General features: G+C 41.5%; 1 protein-coding gene across 1 annotated transcript in view; it reads right to left on the bottom strand.

Annotated features, from left to right (window-relative positions):
- Positions 1-8,349: 8,349 nt before the first annotated feature.
- The window catches only part of EGLN1 (egl-9 family hypoxia inducible factor 1), a 44,289-nt gene continuing 31,531 nt past the window's right edge, over positions 8,350-21,107 (bottom strand). Inside the window, exons 2-5 of the mRNA XM_053298735.1 lie at positions 15,032-15,151; positions 14,363-14,499; positions 11,709-11,776; positions 8,350-11,285 (exon numbers count right to left, since the gene is read on the bottom strand). Of these exons, the coding sequence (XP_053154710.1) occupies positions 11,221-11,285; positions 11,709-11,776; positions 14,363-14,499; positions 15,032-15,151 (390 nt within the window). The 3' untranslated portion in view covers positions 8,350-11,220. The remainder of the gene's footprint in view (positions 11,286-11,708; positions 11,777-14,362; positions 14,500-15,031; positions 15,152-21,107) is intronic.

Raw genomic sequence — 21,107 nt, forward strand, 5'->3', positions numbered from 1 at the left:
AAGCACACTGCCTTCTTTCTCATAAAGAGGAGATAGATGTAGTCAACTGAGTGTCATCTCCACCAATAACCTGCACACCATCTTGATCTGTAGTGATGGCAGTTTCATGTAGTGTGCTGTTGCCCACGATTAACTTGCAGATGAAAATGCCAATTCTGCCTCAAATTCTTCAGCCATGTTGTAGCTGACAAATGACCCAGTCTGTTTAGAACATCAATGACCTTTCTACTCCCATTCATCCTCTTTATATCCATCCTAAGTTGAAGATGTTTTGTAAACTTCACTCTTCCAGTAGTAAGTATATATAACAGAAGAGGAGGGAATGATGCAATCTTCCATTTTGATGGCTTCCTTTCCTCTCCTCGGATCACACCATTCAATGAAAAGTCGGGGGATACTTAAGATCATCCAGAACATCAGCTTCTCCCTCAAGGATGTGCTTCAGGATCAAAGAGATGGGTCCTAAGTACTGAGAGCAGAAGGAAAACAGCTGCTAACACAGTTCTGCAAGAATTTGCACAGTGCTATAACAGGCAGCCATTCCCAACACAGCAGTTCTTGTCATGCTTCCACTAGTGCAAGAGTTGCACAAGCAGAAGAAATGTTTGGATTAAGTTTCACTATCCTCATGCAACACTTCAGCACAAGATGTGAAACAGCTCTTTAGTGAGCAGGAGAAACCTTGTACATGTGAAAGGGCTCCTTTGAATGCAACCCATTGTGGTTGAAAATGGACAGCATTTAATATCTTGTATAGAGCAAACACCACATCATATATGTCTGTAACGCTTTTCCTACAGCCTTATAGAACCTCATGGAACCATGCTTATGGACGGCTTTAAAAGGAGCTTAGACAGATTCATGGTGGACAGGTCTATCGATAGCTACTAGTCTGGTAGGTGTGGGCCATCTCCAGCCTCAAAGGCACAATGCCTCTCAATACCAGTTGCAGGGGAGCAACAGCAGGAGAGAGGGCATGTACATACCTCTTGCTTGTGGGCTCCCCAGAAGCATCTGGTGGGCCACTGTGTGAAACAGGATGCTGGACTAGATGGGCCTTGTGCCTGATCCAGCAGGGCTATTCTTATGTTCTGAATGTCATTATTCTATATGGAGGCTCAATAGTCTTCTGTGTGGCAGTTCCATAGTGTGCATGAAGCTCCAAGTGCTGTGGAGTAAACATTCCTGAACCTGCATATTCCATCCCTTGAGACTGGATATGAATGTCCTTGAGCAGCCTGCCTTCTTGAAGTCGTCTCATTGATTGATTGATTGATTGATTAAGTTCCATCAAGTCAGTGTCGACTCTTAGTGACCACCGTCTCATCTGTAGAAGTACAAATGCCTTCACATGCTGGGGAATGTACCTTTTCATGCCATAATATTTTTTGCTGTTCATTTCTGTTGTGGTTGGGCTGGAGCTTTTCAGTTTCCTTCAGGTAATCAAGGTGACAGGGCTTGTGGTGTTGAATCTCCTTCACAACAACATCAGTATCATGATTCTGGCAATACCAGAGGCACTAGCATGGTAACATCCTTGAGAAGCTTTGCATATGCCTCCGTATCATCTTTAAACATTTTTGTTTCACAGGATATTAATTCTTTTGTTTTGTACATGTGTTCTCATAGCCTTAGAGCAGAAAATGCATGTGCTGTTCAAAACACCTGTCCTGCGCAAAAACGACAAAAAATGGAGATGGTTTCATCTGGTATAGCTAGAGGTGGCTCATGCAAAGACATTGAGAGTTTGTTAACATTTGGAGCAGCAAATTTTGAGGAATCATCTGTAGTGTGAAGTTTTAACTTTTAAAATCCTTGTTTACGGAAAATGTTTCTACAAGTGTGGAAAAATGAGAGACCAATAGACACAAGAAGCTGCTTGCCTTGTCTGCTCAGACAGGGGCGTAACTACTATTAGGCAAGGGGAGGCGGCTGCCTGGGGGCCCCCATGCCTTGAGGGCCCCCCCAGAGGCAAGTCACATGTTGTGTGTGTGTGTGTGTGTGCGCGCGCGTGTGCGCGCGCGCGAGGGGCCCGTTTTAAAATTTTGTCTCTGGGCCCACTCCAGACTTGTTACGCCCCTGTGCTCAGAGGCATCTTCTCAGAGGCTTCAGGTGGGCCACTGTGGGAAACAGGATGCTAGCGGAGAAAGGTCTTGGACCTCATCCAGCAGGGATGCCATTGTCCTTGTCTTGACAAAGCTTTTAGTGCAGAGCAAAAAAGAACCAACCTTCTGTTTTGAAGAGCCCTCCAGTGCACATGTCTCTGCAGAAATGTTCTGAGTTACAATTTTCAATTATGCAAAGTGATTCAAGAAGCCTAGTCTGACTGGACAAAGGTAAAGTGTGCCGTTGGGTCCGTGTCGACTCCTGGCGACCACAGAGCCCTGTGGTTGTCTTTGGTAGAATACAGGAGGGGTTAACCATTGCCATCTCTCACGCAGTATGAGATAATGCCTTTCAGCATCTTCCTATATCGCTGCTGCCCAATATAGGTGTTTCCCATAGTCTGGGAAACATACCAGCAGAGGATTCGAACCAGCAACCTCTGGCTTGATAATAAAGTAGGCCAATGTAATTTGATTTCTTTTCTTTTTTTTAAGCTAGACTAGAATATGCAGCACTCCTACCTGCTTAGGTTCGGCTGAAAAAAATTAGTTTCCTTAGCAAAAATGACACACACAAAAAGAGATGTTAGCAAAAATGACAAAAGAATTGAGACCCTTTTGGCTCTTTGTACCAAGAGGGTGGAAGAAACCTGGCTTGAAAATATCTGTTCTGACAAAATGTTCTGCTAAAATGGCTAAAATCACCATATCTGCTATGTTCGGATATATTTTCATACTAATTAACATGGGTTTCACTGATATATCTTATGATAAAATAGAAGGTATAGGAAGACCTTTGAGGATGCCTGATGTAACTAAGGTCCATAGAAATGTCAGTTTTTGTCTAAACATTTCTACACAAAATGGCACCGTTTTAGACATGTAAATTGTGGCATCAGCCAAAGGAATGTGGGCATTCTTATAGTCGTTTTTGTTGGTTTGTTTTGAAGATCACATTTCTTTTGTACGCTTATACAAATGCGTACAAATCTGTTGCAACAACAGGAAAACTATCTTATTTTTTAAAAGTACAGATTCCACCCTTTCAGACACTACGCACAGGCTTCTCCAGCTGTGAGTATTGTCTTGTCTCAACATGCACCACAACTTGCTCTTTTCCTTGACTACACAAAGCATTGGAAGATAAAATGACATGCCCTTGTTTGAACCTTGCCTACCTTCCAAAATAAGCAGTGTTTGTTGGACAGTAAAAGAGCTATCAGTCTTTGGGTATAATGCATACGGCCAGATTTATCACTTGCCACAGGTTGACTTTGCATGGAAAACTAGCTCCATCCATAATAGCTGATCAGTAAGACTTACTTACTTAGCAAATACAGGGTCAGGCTGTGGGGGGAAACCACTAGATCACAATCTTAGCATATTATATTATTTTCTGCCTTGCTTCTTAGGGCCGATATGACTTATTGCGAACACAGCCATTCTGTATGTGCCAAGAACGAAGCAGCGTGTGGATCGACTTCCAGAACTCAACAGGAAGAGGAGGCACTACCAGTGTACATGTATCACACCAACAAACTAAAGTCGTGACACTTCAAGGAAAGACTGGTGCATGATCAACAGTCGGATGCATGAAGCTGAGAAGGGGTGGCTCACCAATGAGGTCAGGTGACAGCCTCAGGTGGCACCTGAGCCCAAGTTGCAGGCATCCGGCCCTGCCCCCACTGCCCAGGCTCAACATCTCATCAGCCTTGCCGCTCTCTGGCCTCACCACTTGCCACAATTTCCTAGCGGCTTAGTGCAGTATACGGTGGTTCAATGGGTTGTTTATTTTCTCTCTCACCCCTTCCCAATAACAAGACCCAGTGACAAGACTTTCTATTTGTCCAGAGCCCTTTAGTCCTACCATATAGTTCAGAAATTACCTCACAGTTGCCTCTTGGGCGAGTGCTGAGCATGCACATGAGTCATCTGCAATTGGAGCCAGCAGTGGTGTCCTGGTTCGAGTGCACACAGTATTTCACAACTATGAAAACCATCCCCTCTTTTGTGAAAATCTGCTTCAGTAAATCAGCGATGGAGTTTACATACATAGTATATTTACAAAGCAGCCTTCCAACATTTGCAAGGAATGAGGAGGGAAAGAGAGGGTGCTGAAAAGAGATCTTAATCTGTAAGAGGTATGTTTTACAGATTAAGACAGCTCTTCTTCTGGAATTGGTTTGATTAGAACTACTTCAGTCACCCTGTTATCAGGAAAAAGGTAGAAACTGATAAGAGCATTGCATGTGAAAACAGAAGCTCAAACTATATAGTTTGTATTAGTTACTGGATGTAATTTCTCTCACCGCTTCTAAAAAAAAACAGGTTTATTTTTTAAAATGAAGAAGTTATCTGCAACAATGTCAATTTCCACCCATCAGTGCTGGGTTCTGGAACTGCCTGATGGTTGGGTACGGGGGTGGGTGGGATGTTGGGGAAAAACTCAGCCATTTTAGTCAGTCTAGGACAGGTTTGCTCAACTTAGCCCCCCCCCCCTCCGGCCGCTGCTGTTTTTGGGTTACAGCTTCCATAATCCCCAGCCACAGTGGCCAATAGCCATGAATTCTGGGAATTGTAGGCCAACATCTGCAAGAGGGCCAAAGTTGAGCAGCCCCAATCTAGGATATGATGAAAACAGCAAGAACTTGTCCAGTATAGCTCCTGCTGAGAATATTCCATCCTAAGCACATGGTGCATGTGAAAAAGCCAACATAGTTCGTTTGGAAACACTGGTTAATAAGGAAACAATTTTATCCATCCAGATTCAGACACGACCTGCATCCTAGCAATTAAACTACTGGAATGCGGAAACCAGCATGCTGCTTATTCCCCAAGTGAATGGATTTGCATGCCAAATGAAGAGCAGCAAGGTGTGTTCAGCAACTACAATCACTTTACTTCTAATTGCCAAAAGGCAGGGAGGGAGTTGTTGGGCAGCCACAGCTCTTCCTCTTCCTGAAGCACTCTTGAGTGGGATCTTCTGCATCTGGGGGACCTTTCAGTGCCTCAAAGATTAAAGGCTGCTCTGATACCAGGATTGTGGGAGGCAGGGAAAGACAGGAAGCACTTATTTGGGAAGGGATATACAACACAGAAAGTCTCAACAGAGAAAGTTGGTTATGAATTGGGAGTTGAAGAACAAAATTCTTGATAATTCTCAGGGAGGGGAGAGATTAAGATAAAAAGGAAGGCAATGCTCAGCTGACACAAAGGGCAAATCTTCACACACATTGCTCAACTCAGAAGGGGTGGGGAGGGTGCGTCAAAGGTGGTTTAGCTGCCTCTTGCTTTTGTCCATGTACACATTAAGAGCATTGGCTGTCATAAGAAAATTACTCAAAAGTAGTCCCATTGAAATTAAAAGCAGCTAGACATTGCCTAACTTGCTGTTTTAATTTCAGTGGGGCTGCTTTGAGTAATGTTCATGTCAGCCATTGAGGATGGTTTTAAAAATATAAATGCTGATTGTAAAATGACACCAGAGGGACCCTTTGTCACACAACTGGCTTGTTTCCATGTAAGGCTTGGCAAAAACAGTGCTGAACACGAGAGAGTCCTCCCTCTTATGCTGAGTCATAAGTGAAAATGATAAAAGTAAGCAGAGAGAAAACTTTTCCAGTGTTTCCTGACCCATCCAGTGAAAGTTATGTCTCATATTTATACATTCCAACTACTAGTACATGTCACTGGTCATTGTTCCTACTTTGCCTTTGAGGGGTATCCAGTTGGTTTTACCTATTAGCATATGCCTGTGCAGAGACTTCTCTCCACCTATCCTGATAGCAAATATTGCTGAATGTCATGCTGGGGGGGGGGAAGATATAGAAGTATGCAAATATTAATCATATTTATATTCCATGAAAAGAGGGATTATAAACATAAGTGAGAGCCCATTTTCACTAGAGATATGGTGGAAGGTGTGTAATATGTTAGTTGTCTGGCCTTAGCATGGGCACCACAAATTTAAGTTCTGTAAGGAACTGTGGAGTGGCGGTGATAAACAATGCAGAAATTTGATTCCCATAGGAGGAAACTAGGCTTAAGGAGAGGTAAAGAGGAAAGTTGCTTATCTAACCCCAAGCCCAAGGAGTAATATTAAGGACTAGAAACATAACAAAAAGACCTCCCCACAGCATATGGGAAAGTTGTGGGAAGGGGGAACTGGGGTCAGGGAATGCATGCCCCATGGCAAACATTTCAAAAATTCCTTCCTTCCTGGATACTTAAGAAAAAGCAGAGTCCCTGACAGCTATTATTTTATTTATCCACTTCTCTAAGCTTTTGCAGTTTAGAATCCTTAGATTCTAAGAATTGAGTAGAAGCACAGGAAGTGCCCTCTCATAGTCCTAATTCTCTCTTTCACACTCACACACTTTCAAGATGACTGGAGCCCTTTAAGGTTTATAGCATCTTGGAGTGGGGAGGGAAGAATTAGGGTGGAGGTTGTATGTCTCAGCATGCATCCCTCAACTCCTATCCACCTCCATGATCAGGATTCCATGAAGTGTTAGCTCACTGAGGCAGAACAGGGTAATAATGGTCTACCTCACAGAATCATTGAAAAGATTAGCAAAATGATGGATGGGTTTATGGAGTAGTTAGAATGTTGACTAGTATTACATGCACTTCTTGAACTGGTAAATAAATGTAAGGACCAACAGATCATGCTGTGCTGAGACAGGCTCAAAGAACCATATGCACAATTGAGCTTTCCCATCCTATCTCCATTCTGCTCGTGCCCCGGCACCTCCTGAAAAGCTGTTGCTGATGGGCACAGGATCCTCTGGAGCAGTATGCAATGCATGGGAGGGGGGCACTTTCCCCTTGCTTGGGCAGAAGTGCTTTTCGCTCATCAACTCGTTTTTAGTAGCTAGTGTTTTCAGCAAACTGAGCACTTTTGCTGCAGTTAACATTTTGTGCGGATTGTGGTGCTTCTTAAGATAATTTGTCTATGATTTTTCAGAAAATATATCTATTGAAAACAAAATGATGTGGGCAATGTCACTTTAAAAATACTTAGCTTGAACACAGGCTTGTGTATATATTGTGGAATGTTAGTTAAGAAATTGCATCTTTCTATAGCAAACAGTCAAGGGGATTGGAGAGAAACTTGAGGAAGATTTAGAGGAACAGGTTTTACTTTTGAGCTGCTAATATCAGTAAGTACAGGTCTTGTAGTGAGTATGGAACACCAACAGGAAATGACCTCTCACAATCGCCCTACAGAGACACTGAGGCCGTTCACACAAGCAGCCCTACCTGGGTAGGGCTGCCCATGTGGAATGCCAGGATTGATTCTGGTACTGACCCACCAGGTAGCCTGGGTTTTTGGCCTGGGCTGTTACCGAGGTAGAAGGGCAAGAGTGCACCCTTCTACTCCAGCCCCTGGTCCTGTGTCTGCTCGGGCTGCCTGCAGTCTGAGCCGCCAGGGCTAGGCACCTAGAGAACCCAGCTTGTGAGGAAGTCTCCCCAAGCACTGTGCTCCTCATGCAGTGCATTGTGAGATTTCTGGAGGCTGGGCTGCATTTCTTTGGCCTCCAGTTTGTCATGCTTCTCCCAGCAGCACTGCTCACATGGGCAAGCAAGTGGTGCTAACAAGACAAGGCTCTTCTGGGGCAGAAGGTAGGTCCGATCCTGCCTTCCCATGCCCCGCGGTCATGTGAGTGACCTTATTCAGTTGTTAAAAGCAGGCTCAGGCAAGTGTTTTCCTTGCACTGCAAAGTAAGACGCTATGCATTGCAATGTGTACAGACTGCACTGGGTCCTTGTTAGAAGCGTGAACCAGAAAGGACCAATAGAAGCATCCTGCCATGTGTGCTACAAGGATCCAGCAATCTGAAACAATGTCTCTGAGCCCCAGAACTCAATCTGAATAGGGATGTTCTCTAAATGCCCTTCTGACACCCAATTATTCAAGAATGGACATTGTCTGCAGCAGGGATATATTGAAGTAGGCTATCCACATGAACAGGGAATAAAATGTTTACACTGGTAGTGCCAAATTACTAACAAGCTACAGTTAGCTTTTCCCCGCCCCAGGCGCAGCCTCTTCTCCTTTAAAAACAATCGCAGCTAGATAATTAAAAACAGAGTTTATAAATGAAACTAACAGGAGTACCTTGACTACAGCTGCAATGTCACTGACAGCTAAAAACAGACACAAACCAACTTATCAGATTACTAATTAGTTGCTGTGCAGTGGGCTTTAAAAAAAGTTACATAATTACAAATAACCACCACATTGTTTCAAGAACCTTTATACATCCTTTTAATTAGATTAGCTTTACAAGCAACTTGAGAGCTCTTTCAGTAATGAACACTGCTTTTCAAAAGTTACATGACTTTATAGGAAATCCGCAAATGAATCTTGAATTTTTTTGCCTGCTAGATAAAAGTCTTGTGTTTTGCAGCTGGCTAATGTCATGAAGTAAAAATAGCATTATGAAGCTTTATCTTTAACCAGGTCTAAACACATATACAGGCCATAAGACAGTTAAAAATAGTCTGAAACAGGTTCCTGCTTGGTGATGCCCAAGGCTGAAGATTTTAACGGACGTGAACAGTTTTCTAAACCAACATTAGAAGACCCAATTTGTTGACCTTCTGTAAATAACAAATTGAGAGATTTAAACACATTTTAAATCTCCCTGACAAGCACAAAAGTAAGACATTGATACTTTGAATAGAGGGACAAACAAAAATGTAAAGGCTTATGTTGTGCATTTCTAACACATTAAACATAATACAAAAGCAGTTAAGTCAGAAATGGTGTTTTTTTAGGCCTAAGGCAGTGCATTGCACTGCAGACCAGACAGTAAAGAAGATTTGCACTCCTTGGTCAGGCTTGCAGAGGCACTTACAGTAGACATGTTTTTTTTCCCAATTTACCAGTATGAAGAGAAGAACCAAACTGCTGACCTCTTGACAGCTAATCATATTGGGGGGTGGGGAGAGAATTCAAAAACCATATACTTTTGCCACAAGTTCCTCTAGTATCCTATCATAATAATGAATTCCCCCCTTCCGCCGGTTGTCACTACAGGTGGCCCTTGTTATCCACAGTTGCAGCACCCTCGGTTTTGTGTATCTACAGTTGGGCTCTATAGACCCGTCCCATTATATGCAGTTCAAAAACAATACTCAAAATTCACCTATCCATGGTACCTGGGTGGCTGGAAATGATTTTTTTGCATCACAAAGCCATTTTGTGGCTCGCTCTTTAAAAAAAAATAAAAAAATTCCTCCCTTTGATTTTTGGCCAAAAGTCAGAAGAATTGGATGGGGTTTTTTTGGGGGGGGGCAGGGGATTGCTGGACAGCTGGAGAGCATGGTGCACTTTATCTTATTTCTGCCTCCTCCCCACTTTTTAAGCCCCTTTTTAAGCTCTAGGAACCTCCCCCCCCATTCCCATTGAATCAAAGTCTCATCCACGGTTGTAGGGCAGAACCCCTGCGGATAATGAGGGCCACCTGTAAACACAATTTTTCTTCATGTTTTACATGAATAGTAAGGTTTTTTTAAAAAATAAAAATTACCAAGCTTTCCATAGAAAAGGTCTCTAATAAGAGTATAAACTATACAGATGCTAAAATTGTCAAATGTGTACATATGAAATATTTCTGTACACTCACATTGTTTTGATTAAGTGGGGAATGAAGGGACAAATGGTGGAACATTTAAGTGGGTGAGCTCAGGTTTTCAAGGCTGGTAGGATGTAGAAGCTTCCCTTCAGGGGATTTGAGCACACACCATCGCTTAAAACATTTTTTAAAAATCTGGTTGAGTGAACTTTATTTTCTATTGCTTCCTTGCCTAAAATATTATTTTTCCTTGTCAAACAGTATTGATCAGAGGTCAGTGCTTTTACTGGGGAAAAGTGTCTCAGGAGTATGAAAACTTTTATAAATTAAGCCTGTAGTGATGCACTTCAGTCTCAACAAACTGTAAATGAGAAGAAATGCTACTACTTTGAGAAAAAAACTATCTGTGATTTTAAATTCCATTACTTTACATGAAGTGGCAGAAAGTAAGCTTTTAAAAATGAGTCAAGACAGAAGTACCCAAGTAGAAAGCATCTTGGTACATCTAGGAAAGCCCTTAGGTTATAGGGATCTTATGGTGCTTATGGGCACAATCCACCTGGTAGTTCATCTGCACAAGCCCCAATGAAAGGAGTAGCACAAGAGAACAGCTGTGTTCTTCAATGATTCTCAATCTTGTCAAATGGCTTTCTGAAAAGAAGTTCCCTGGGGATGGCACCCACAGTTTCCAACACCAAGGACAGTACGGATAGCTAGCGTTAAGTTCACTTAGTGCCAGTCAGTCACTTAGAAAACCCAAATGAGACAGATACAGAACACTTGCTCTCTGGATTCAACATATAAAACCACAAAATTTAAGAAAGTAATTGACAGTAAGATAGGCATCTGTTTCAGTTAAAAAAAGTTTCATAGAGGACATAGTCTAACAATACAGCAGCAATCTCCTTAAAAAGATTCAGATTTAGTGTAAGATATGAAAATAAGAATAATTGGATTTTTAGCTGGTAATTAAAGTGCTCCATTTCAGACTTTAGGTGTAAATACAAAGTGATCAGTTACTGGCAATTCTCATTTAAATTCGGTTTTACATGGTAAGGAGAACTGTGTGAACGTCAGGTTTACAAAAATAGATAAATGCTGTTTGAGAATAATTTTTGTTTTGCTCAATCTTGATCAGCTGTACCTTTTATACAAAAATTATCCAAGATTCAAACTTTGACCACAAAAAGGGAAAGATGACTAGCATTGAGCTGGATGACTGATCAGCAAAATATAAAGGATGGAAAAATTCTATGTAGGGCACTTCATGTGTAAGCTGTTTCTTCTCAATGCTTATCTTCATATAAGCAGTCATAGGACTGGAGTCACAATCATGTAGTACAATGCTTCAGCAGTTAGAAATCCATTTGATACAACACTGAAACCCAGTATTTGTTTATTCAAAATGTTGATTGGCGTTGATTTTCCTTTATCTTATTATTCACATTCAAATGTTAACAGAGTCAAAGTCTGTTTGTGGGGAAGGAGAGAAGAGATAGGACATAGCAAAGGGAATTGCTAGAGCAAAGGCTTTATAAAATGTCTTTCCCATTTGAATCGGAAGGTTTATTAAGTTCAACCCTCACACCTTTTTCACCTGCAAATAAAGGGAAAAAATTATTAAGCACAGAAGAATTATGCAAAAACATGTTCTAGAACGGCTTTTTATTTCTGCTAATAGATATTTAATAATATATGCACTTTATTGACCCCCTAAATGAAGTTTCAATTCAGATAAAACACATCAAACTTTAGCATTTAACCAAATGACTCCTCGATACCTTTAATAACAATATTAAAATTGTTATTGAGAGCTCTGAGCCTCTAGGGGTGTGGCAGAAAAGGAAATTAAAGCTATATCCATTTCACTACTCAAGGTACATGTTCTGTTCAAGTTAATTAATGAACTACAACAGTAACATCACTGTTTTCAGAAAGTGTTGTGGTCAGTAACTTTCTCAGCTGCACTTAGTAAAATAGCCGAGTGAGCATGCAAACACACAAACACAAAGCAAAGTACCTGTTAAATATTTTACTTTAGCGCGTGCTCTTTCATCTGCATCAAAATACCACACTGTTATTGCGTACCTATAGAAGGAGAAAAAAGCAAAGCAGTAATACATTTTAAAAAATGCAACACATTTTAGCATTTTCTAGGGACCCTTCTCCTACTGCACAAAGCTTTACTCTAGGATCAGCTAAACAATTTGTTTTGTGTATATTTAAAAGAAGAAACCTGATTATTCTGTGTACTACTATTGTATTAATCACTTACAATAGTTCTTACAATATGTAATCATACTACTCTGAGCTGTAATTTCTCATTTTGTAAACAGATAGCTCAGTTCTTGACTAAGCTGTGCTTACTCCACTTACTGGGCAACTATGACTTATTCACAGGGAAAAGGAATTAAAATAACAAAGCTACTGTATACGCATTGCATACTGGAGGTACTGCATTGAAGCACAGCTGACAAGTAAGGTCCTTCCACCATTTCCCCTTTGAACAAATGCCCTTCTAGTTTTTGCAGTGCCAAACAGCTGACTCCACGAGGAAAAACAAACTCGAGTTTAGATAATTTCCTGATCGAAGAGAGAGATGAAGCTGCAATCCTAGGCACACTTACTTGGCAGTAATTATTTCTAAGTATGTTCCACTGAACTAGTGGGACTTACTACAGCAGAAGTATGCATGGGATTGCAGTCTAATGAATCCTGTGCATAATTACCTGACAGTAAGTCCCACTGAGCTCAACAAGACTCATTTCTGAATAAGCATGCACAGGAAAAGGCTGCACATTGTTATTTTACTTGAGAATAGAACTGTCTTTTAGCTTAAATACAGGCAAAGAAACCTCGTTATCTGCGGTTTCAGCACTTGCAGTTTCGCATATCCGCAGTTGGGGAACAGACATCTGACCTCGGCTTACGCAGGGGGGAAAAGAGGGGGGGAAAGGACCGACTTGCATATCTGCAGGTTGGCCACGGCCATACTTGTAAAGGGGAATCTGGCAAGGATTCCCCTTTACAAGTAAAGGGCTTGGGTTGGAGCAGGGGTGAGGGGAAAGGAGGCAACATTCAACACTTAAAAATCACTGTGGATAGCAGCAGAATTGTGGTGGAGGTGGTGCATTCTAAAATCGCTGTAGATGAGAGCACAGGCAGCAGCAATGTGCAGGTGCTCAGAGAGGCCTCAAATGGGCTCAAGACCATCCCCCACAATCAGATGGAAGAGAGGATAGGAGGGAGAATGAACTCCCATTTCTGCCTCCGCAACAATCCCTGCTGCTGCAACCACCTCCGAGGTGATTTGGTAATGCAAAATGCACCACCTCCTCTATGCAAGCCCCACTGTTACCGCTGCCTGTGCTGTCATCTGCAGCAATTTTAGCAGGTAAAATGTGCTGCCTCCATGGCAATTTTTTTTAAAGGTGTGGGGGGAAAGCCATTTTCACCTGATTTTTGGCCGTTTTATGGCCAATTTCTTTAAAAAACCAACCCCCAAATACAATTTTTGGCCCATTCTCCCCTGGAACCTAACCACGCGTTTCCATAGCCCCAATTACCCAGTATTCGCAGTTTCAGTATCCGCAGCACTAGCCGGAAACAGAGTCTCCACGATTACAGAGGTTTTTCTGTACAACATTCAAAATTTCGGGTGAAATAATAGTACCGTGTGGGAGTCTACATGTGTTTAGCATTGTAGAATATTTTCCATGTAATTATGACCAGATTTTTATAAGGAGAAGAAAGGAAGCAGCAACCTTTTACCACTGATATGGACTCCCTGTCTGCAGCAATTTGCATCTGCAGTAAGGGATGATATATATGCAACACGATCTCCTGAGCTACTCTAGGTGCCCAATCCTTCCATGTACAAGCTAACTGATTAGCAGACACATACTCTATAAATCTTGCCCTGTGTATCATCTCCTAGTCATGGTACCCAGGCATGAAAACCCCCACCCCCCTAATAATACATTTTTAGTGTAAAGAATGTTCCTCTGGGAACCTTTCCAGGTCAACTCCTGACAGCTGCCTTGCAAGCAAGTTCATACAAGTTACTAGCCTAGCCTATACAAATTAAATTTAAGCCAGAAGTGTTCTATGAATGGCGGGCAGCAGGAGAAGACCCAATGTACAAAAGCTTTCCAGTCTGGCTGCCAACTACTGACCCTTCTCACCATAAGCAACTAGTCAAGTAAAGATTTACGAGCCATGTCTTATTAGCACAGCTATACAGTTATTCATGTCCTTTTCATTTAAACGGCACTTGTGGCTGGTGACTGGGCCCTGTTGCAAGATACGAGCAAGCTAAAACTAGGATCCTCATTAACTATGGTTTCTGTTGGTTTGTGACCAATAACACAATATAATTATACTAATAGCTATATTGATAATTAATAATACTTAATTTAATAAAATTAATAATTACATTTACATTAATGATACAATACAATGGCAACCGGAGCATATCACTAATCCACTTGACTCCGTAGGCAAACACATTCAGAATACTTATGGAATCCTTGTTTGCTTATTGATTTCCAGAGATAAATCTTCAAAAGTATGACAACAGCAATGCAGTAAGTAACATTTTTGCTGGCTTCCGATTCCCTTCCACTCCTCTTATAAGCTTACTGAAGTCTGCATGCACACATTCATTCATCTTACCTTGTAGCAAATGCAGGCTGCACTTCATGAGGGTTGCGGCGGTCAGACCAGAAAAACAACAGTCTATCAAATTTAGGTTCAATGTCAGCAAACTGGGCTTTGCCTTCTGGAAATATTCGAAGAATACCTCCACTTACCTTAAAAAAAATCAATTTAAAAAACAGAACTTCACATTCATAGTAGCTATAAATCCAAGGCATTTACAGTATCTATAAATCACTTTCCTTAAACCCAAGAACTTCTAGAATAACTAAAGAGCAGCCAGTAAGGCCGCTGCCTCCTCCTCCTCCCAGTGATCAAAAGAACAGAACTTCATCAATGGAATCCTAACAAATTCATATAGTGGCTCTATATTCTAAAATGAACTAGTATTCATTTTAGTAGTATCATTCCAACACAACCAACTCAAATGTTTGTAACAGACATTAAAGACTATGTTTTAATGCACATTTAAATATTAAATGTTCTAAGGATAAACCTTTGCAATATCATACATTAGTGTTTTAGAAACAAAGACATCTGCTCTCGTGCAAGAATGTTTCTACTCAAGATCTCTGCACCAACACTGTTAACTAGAAATTAATGTCAAGTTATTCAGCTATTCAAATGAATTCCACAATAAATGCCTGTTTACTCAAGCATGCAAAAACTTATCTGAAATATAATTACCTTGGCATCCCAGTCTTTATTAAGGTAATATATACATGTGACACATCTTCCATCACCATTTGGATTGTCAACATGACGCACATATCCTGTTCCGTTGCCTGGATAACAAGCCACCATTGCCTGCAATTAAGAAAAATCAAATTTATGAACAAAAGCAACTTTTCCTTCTATACCCTCAACTACCTCTGCATTCAAGGATTATCCACTCCTTTTAATATCTATTCAAAAGGTGGAAACATTGCAGGCCTATATAGAAAGCCTGAACAGGGTGCAAACCAAATTCAGAGTTTATTTATCAACAGAGCTCACAAGAAGAAACCAACAACACTGTAAATGATTATTAAATACATTTCACTGATGTTCAAGAGGCTATTTCCAGTCTTGACCACCAGGTACTTAATTGCATCAATTTATATGGCCTTATATACAAACGTTAACATCACAAGAAGACAGGTCCCTGCCCCAAGGAGCATGCAATCTACATTTCAACAAAGTGGGGAACAGAGAGAGATTGGGGGAAGGGAGAGGCACAGGTGATACACATCAGGAAAGAGCATAGAGGGTCCCCCAAAAGTTCAAGCATCTACTTATTACATACTCTCTTTGCTCTACTATTATTTTGTGCCAAGCAGGAACTACTGGTCAGTCTCTCAAGCTAATTGCCAGGGAGCTGAACCAAACCCCAAAACCAATTCAGAGAGGGTTTTTTTTTCCAGCGAACCTGAATTGAAATCAAACCTAAAATTTCTTGGTTGTCTTTAATACTCTACACCACACCAAGAATGGCAACAGGTTTCATAATTTATTTTTATATACCACCCTAAGATCCCAGGACAGTTAACAAGAACCACTCTGGGACTTTTTTTGTATGGGGCAGTATATAAGTGTACTAAATAAAGATAAAAACAATTCCATAAAAACAGAACAATTACAGCTAAAACTTTTAAAAGAGCAAAGGACAGCTCATTGGCCAAAAGCCTGGATAAAAAAGGCAGTTTCACTTTCCTCCTAAAGGCTGGAAAGAGCAGAAGCCATGCAGGACTCAGCTGAGAGCAAGTTCTACAGCCTGAGGGTAACAACTGAGAAAGCCCTGTGCCATGTGCTCGACAAACGGGCCTCAGCAGGTATTGGCACCCGGAGCAGAGCCCTCCCAGCTGATCTAGACAAGTGGGTAGATTCAGCAGGGAGCAGACGGTCCCTACGGTACCAGCACTCAGGAGATTCTTTTGAGGAGTGGTGAGGGTTCCTCTCGGATTCATCTGTATTTGGAGAACCAGTGAGTCATCTGAAAATGGGGGGTGGGAGAGAAAGACTGGCAAGCTAAGGCCTAGGACTGAGTACTAATGCTCTTGTTGCCCACCCATAGGCTGCTGTCCAGCATCAAGGCCTCAGTATGGGAAATTTTTGAACTGAGGCTAGAAGTGTCTTCTTTCCTTGGCACTGCAATTCCTCCTTGCTGCCATACATCCTCAACAAGATATTTTCCAATAGCAGCAGAAACCCTTGCAAAAGCACCAGTCTCTCCCTGCTCACAAAAGGAACTCTCAGTGATGGAGCAACATTCTGTGAAAGGCAAGGACACAAGGCACTTTTTTTTTACAGTGCAACAGTTAAAAAATGACAAAAGTATGACTGAATTTCAAGGTTCAGTTTTCTCCCTAGAAAGAACACCAAGAATTTCAAGCAGCAGAGATGCATGTTCGTAAAATATTTGACAATTTCCATTGTGGAACATCCCGCAGTGTAACAAAGGGATCAGGGAATGGTTATATAACCACCACAAGCAACTGGTGAGCACATATATTGCTTTCAAACAGAGACACATTTAACTGCCTTGAACTTAAATTATGGGGAAAGGCAGATAAAGGAACTCTGCAGGCAGTGTGTCATTTAACAACCTGTTCTGTACTTTTGGAACTGGATGGAATTTTTAAAAAGTTTTAAATAAATGAATATTCTACTTGTTATTTGGAAAAAAGAAAGTCTCCTTACCATGAATTCCTGTTTTCTTAGACTCCTAGAGAGCAGTCCAGAACCTTCAGGATGGCCCTTCCCTCCTGGTGTAATTGGCAGGGCCAACAGCTTTTGATCCTCCACAGGGAGGGGTCTTCCAGACCAGTTGGAAAATCAGAGCACCCCTCAACCCAGAAAAAATACTAACAACAATGAATCTAACTCCCAGGCCTAAAATGGAAAAAAAAAACTGGGATGAAGAATACAGAAGGTGCAGATGGAGAAAGTCCCCAGGAATTATGTGCAGCGCAGGCAGAACCTGAAAACACAGAACAAAACAGAACACTGGTCTAGACACTGCAGAGGTGGGGTGCAATGCTCTCCAGGAGTCTACCATAACAGGAATTCACAGTAAGGAATTTTCCCTTTTCTCCACAGACTACAGAGGGCATTGGAACCTTCAGGATGTAGAACAGCAGTAACTTCCTAAGGTGGGCATCCTAACCGATCAGAATGGAGGAAGTGAAACTGAGGATGCAGATCCTGAGCCAAAGGATGATCCGGAACCTGAAAGAGAACTACAGGATTGGGACCGTCTGCCACACTTTTGCTTATGTCTGCCCCTGCCCTCAAGGAGTAGCTATGCTTTATCATCTTAGATTTTGGGGGAGGGGCTTCCTGTGGGAAGACCTAGAACTTCTTGGGATCCTTTTTATTCTCAGGGAGGGCTCCCCTTTGCCATCAATTGCGGATATGCCTTGTCCCCAAGGAGGTTAAGAAAGGACACCAATGTAGGCATATCATTTACCCCCTCACCACTTGTATTTGCACCATCAAAACATCTCTCCTGTGAAATGGCATTTGGGAGCCATTCCATAGGCCTGATGCTATGCCCTCCACTACGCACAGTTCTGTACTATGCCCTTGTTATCTATCTGACCTGTAAGAAGGGGATTCAGGAGGTATAACAAGGCAGATGGCTGTGGCCCAGAACCAGCCCGATTGGCCCTGGAGCTTTTGTCATGCTAAAGTCAAACAATGGAGCACAAGAGAGGACACACCACCTGCCGAGAAGAAGCTGCTGCAAAGGATGAGTGGCCTGAACCACCACAAGCCAAGCAGTACAGAGAAAGAAGGAGTGAGAAACTAGGGATGTGCATGGAAATGGTTTGGCGCTCCTTTTCTGGAGCACTGAACTGGTTCTGTCGACCAGCATTCAAGCCTGTTCGGAGGGTGCGCGGGGGGGGGGGTTTGCTTTAAATGAAAAGCACTGCCTACCTTTCAACCCCTGCCCCACCACTTCCCCCCCGCCAGCGCTTTCCCAAAAAGCCATGTTCCTCCTTGCAGCATCACCATGTAAATGGCCGACACGCATACAATAAAATTATAGCTGAGGATTCAGCAACATTTTGAGGCCCCCAGGTTGGGAACCAACGCTCTAGAGCAACAGAAGTTACTGGCCCTGCCTATTGCTCTCCATGTTATATGGAGAACCTGTATTTGTTTAAAACACACAAAACTTCAAGCTCTTAACAGCTAATCTTATGTTACATGGCTGATATCTAGAACAGATGTTGCATCTCCCCACTAGTGAAGTATAACCATTCTCAATGAGGTAATGGCAAAGAGGCACCTTTTAACGTGTCGATTCTCTATATTCAGCAGGCGGAGAGTAACTGGCCCTATCCACCCCCAGCACAGTACTTCCAGTGACTATTGCTGGTGTCTATCTTATGTTTCTTTTAGAATGTGAGCCCTTTGGGGACAGGGATCCATCCTATTTATTTGTTATTTCTCTGTGTAAACCACCCTGAGCCATTTTTGGAAGGGCGGTATAGAAATTGAATAAATAAATAAATAAAACTAAAATATCCAAATCATCCAATACTGTGTACATTTGCTTACTCTGTATGTACTTCAAGAAAACAGCACTGCCAAAGAGAGTAAAACACCCTAACAATGAATGGCATCCACTTTATGAGTACAGTTTCCAATCACAGAGCAGACATTTGAACATAGGGCAAAATTGTTATGCCATGTTATCTAGCAAAGCTCAACATCACAGTAATTGTGACTCAGCATAAAACTGTCACATGAAAAGGAAAATATCAGACTTTGCACACACTCTGCAAAGTTAGTTTACTACTTCAGGAAAACCACAGCAGAACTGCAGTGTCATGACTTTCCTTGCATACACATTTACACATACAGACTTCTATATTTTAAATTACAGCACACACTTAACAAAATGAAGTATAACAGGAACAAACAGATGCACCCACACATGAGAAATCACATTATATTCTTCCACTTCAGGCTCTATGTATGTGCGTGTTATAAATAAAAATGGAACACCTTTTAGTGACCATTTTAAAAGCTGCAACTCAGAAATCTAGCAGACTGTTTTTGATATAGGTTAACAGCCTGCTTTATTTCCTGCTTGACCATTTTGTAAACAATATATCAGACAGCATCAAAATTGCCATACTTATACATTTTGCAGCAGCTAAATTGCAGTAGCTAAATTCTGTAGATAGCTAAATGGCCATACTTACACATTTTGCAGCATGAAAGAGCACAGTTTATTCAAAATATTAATGGAAAGCCTACCAAAATGTCTTGGTGTTGTGAATATACACATTCAGTCCTGAAATGCTAATACCACCTTATCATAACTGCTGCACCTGCATAAAGCAGCCAAATATTACGAGAATACACAAGCTCTCACCACATTTGGAGTCATTTAGACCCCAATAGCTTGCATGTGCATTGTTTACTTTGAGGGATGGACACCAACAACCTTTGAAACAGGGTGAAACAACCTTCACTTTAGGGAAATAAGGACTATGGAGTGGAATGAGTTTTTATATACTTTGGTATGACCTCAGCTGCATAGAAGGGTTAATAGTCATACTCATTGCAGACATGCATCTGTCGGGAATGGCAGCAGCTTATAAAGTTTCAGAAACAGGGTGTCATGATCAGATTACTTAGCACTTCTTCCATTGCTACTAATCTTCCTATTCAATATCTCCATGTTTGTTTGCTTTTTACTCAATTTGCAATCTCTTCTTATCACACATTCTTTTTAAATGCACACTATAAACAAACACATTCAAAGTTTGTTTGTTTATTTATTCAATTTCTATACCGCCCTTCCAAAAATAGCTTAGGGCAGTTTACACAGAGAAATAATAAATAAATAAGATGGGTCCCTGTCCCCAAAGGGCTCACAATCTAAAAAGAAACATAAGATAAACACCAGCAACAGGCACTGGAGGCTATAAAGTTTACTGGCTAAACAATTTGTTCTCTGTTCAGACTGGAAACTTCCTAAACACAGGGTGGCTTCACATGATCTGCCGAAAGTAGGGAAGTTGGGAACCTCTGGTTCCCAGCAAGTGTGCGCTCCCACTGGGTGTGTCATACAAACCCACACAAGTTCCCAAGCTGTCTGCCCGGCATTCTACTGACTTCTTCTGCCCAACTTCAAATACTGGTTCCAAATGGGTGATGAATGTTGGGCGGAAATCAGTAGAGTGTTGGCTGGACGGCTCAGGAACTAAAAACTTAGGTGGGTTCACATGACATGTCCATCAGGAGTGCACACTCACTGGGAACCAGAAGATTCTGCCTTCCTTACTTTTGGCAGAGCTTGTGAAGCTGCGCACAGAAAATGAAAGGCATGTGGTGGTGGTGGCAGCAGCAGCAGCAGCAACAGCGGTGAGAGGCATGAGATGGTGAGAAAAGACAATAAATACATACAGCTCAGGCTACATTGCAGTATTTCTATAAGAAGAAATTTTCTTCAGGCTAGAATGACCCATACCTTAAAGCAATGCCAGGTAGAACACAAAAAAACCAAAATTTTTCCTACAGTTAATGTGTTGCTTTATACAAACTCAACATATCCCCAACCAAGTCCCCCAAATGCTCTGTTCTTCATAATAAGAATTAAATATCTTACTATATTGTAAACAGACTGGGGGGGGGGGAGGATACCAGAAATGCATACATGTATACCCTTTTTCTCAAGTCATTAAATAACTTTTAAAAAGTTAAAGGTTAATAACACAGAAACAGCTTGAAAGTACATGGGCAAACTTTCATTTCATATTAAAAA

The sequence above is a fragment of the Hemicordylus capensis genome, chromosome 1, assembly GCF_027244095.1.
Source record: "Hemicordylus capensis ecotype Gifberg chromosome 1, rHemCap1.1.pri, whole genome shotgun sequence".
Classification (NCBI taxonomy): domain Eukaryota; kingdom Metazoa; phylum Chordata; class Lepidosauria; order Squamata; family Cordylidae; genus Hemicordylus; species Hemicordylus capensis.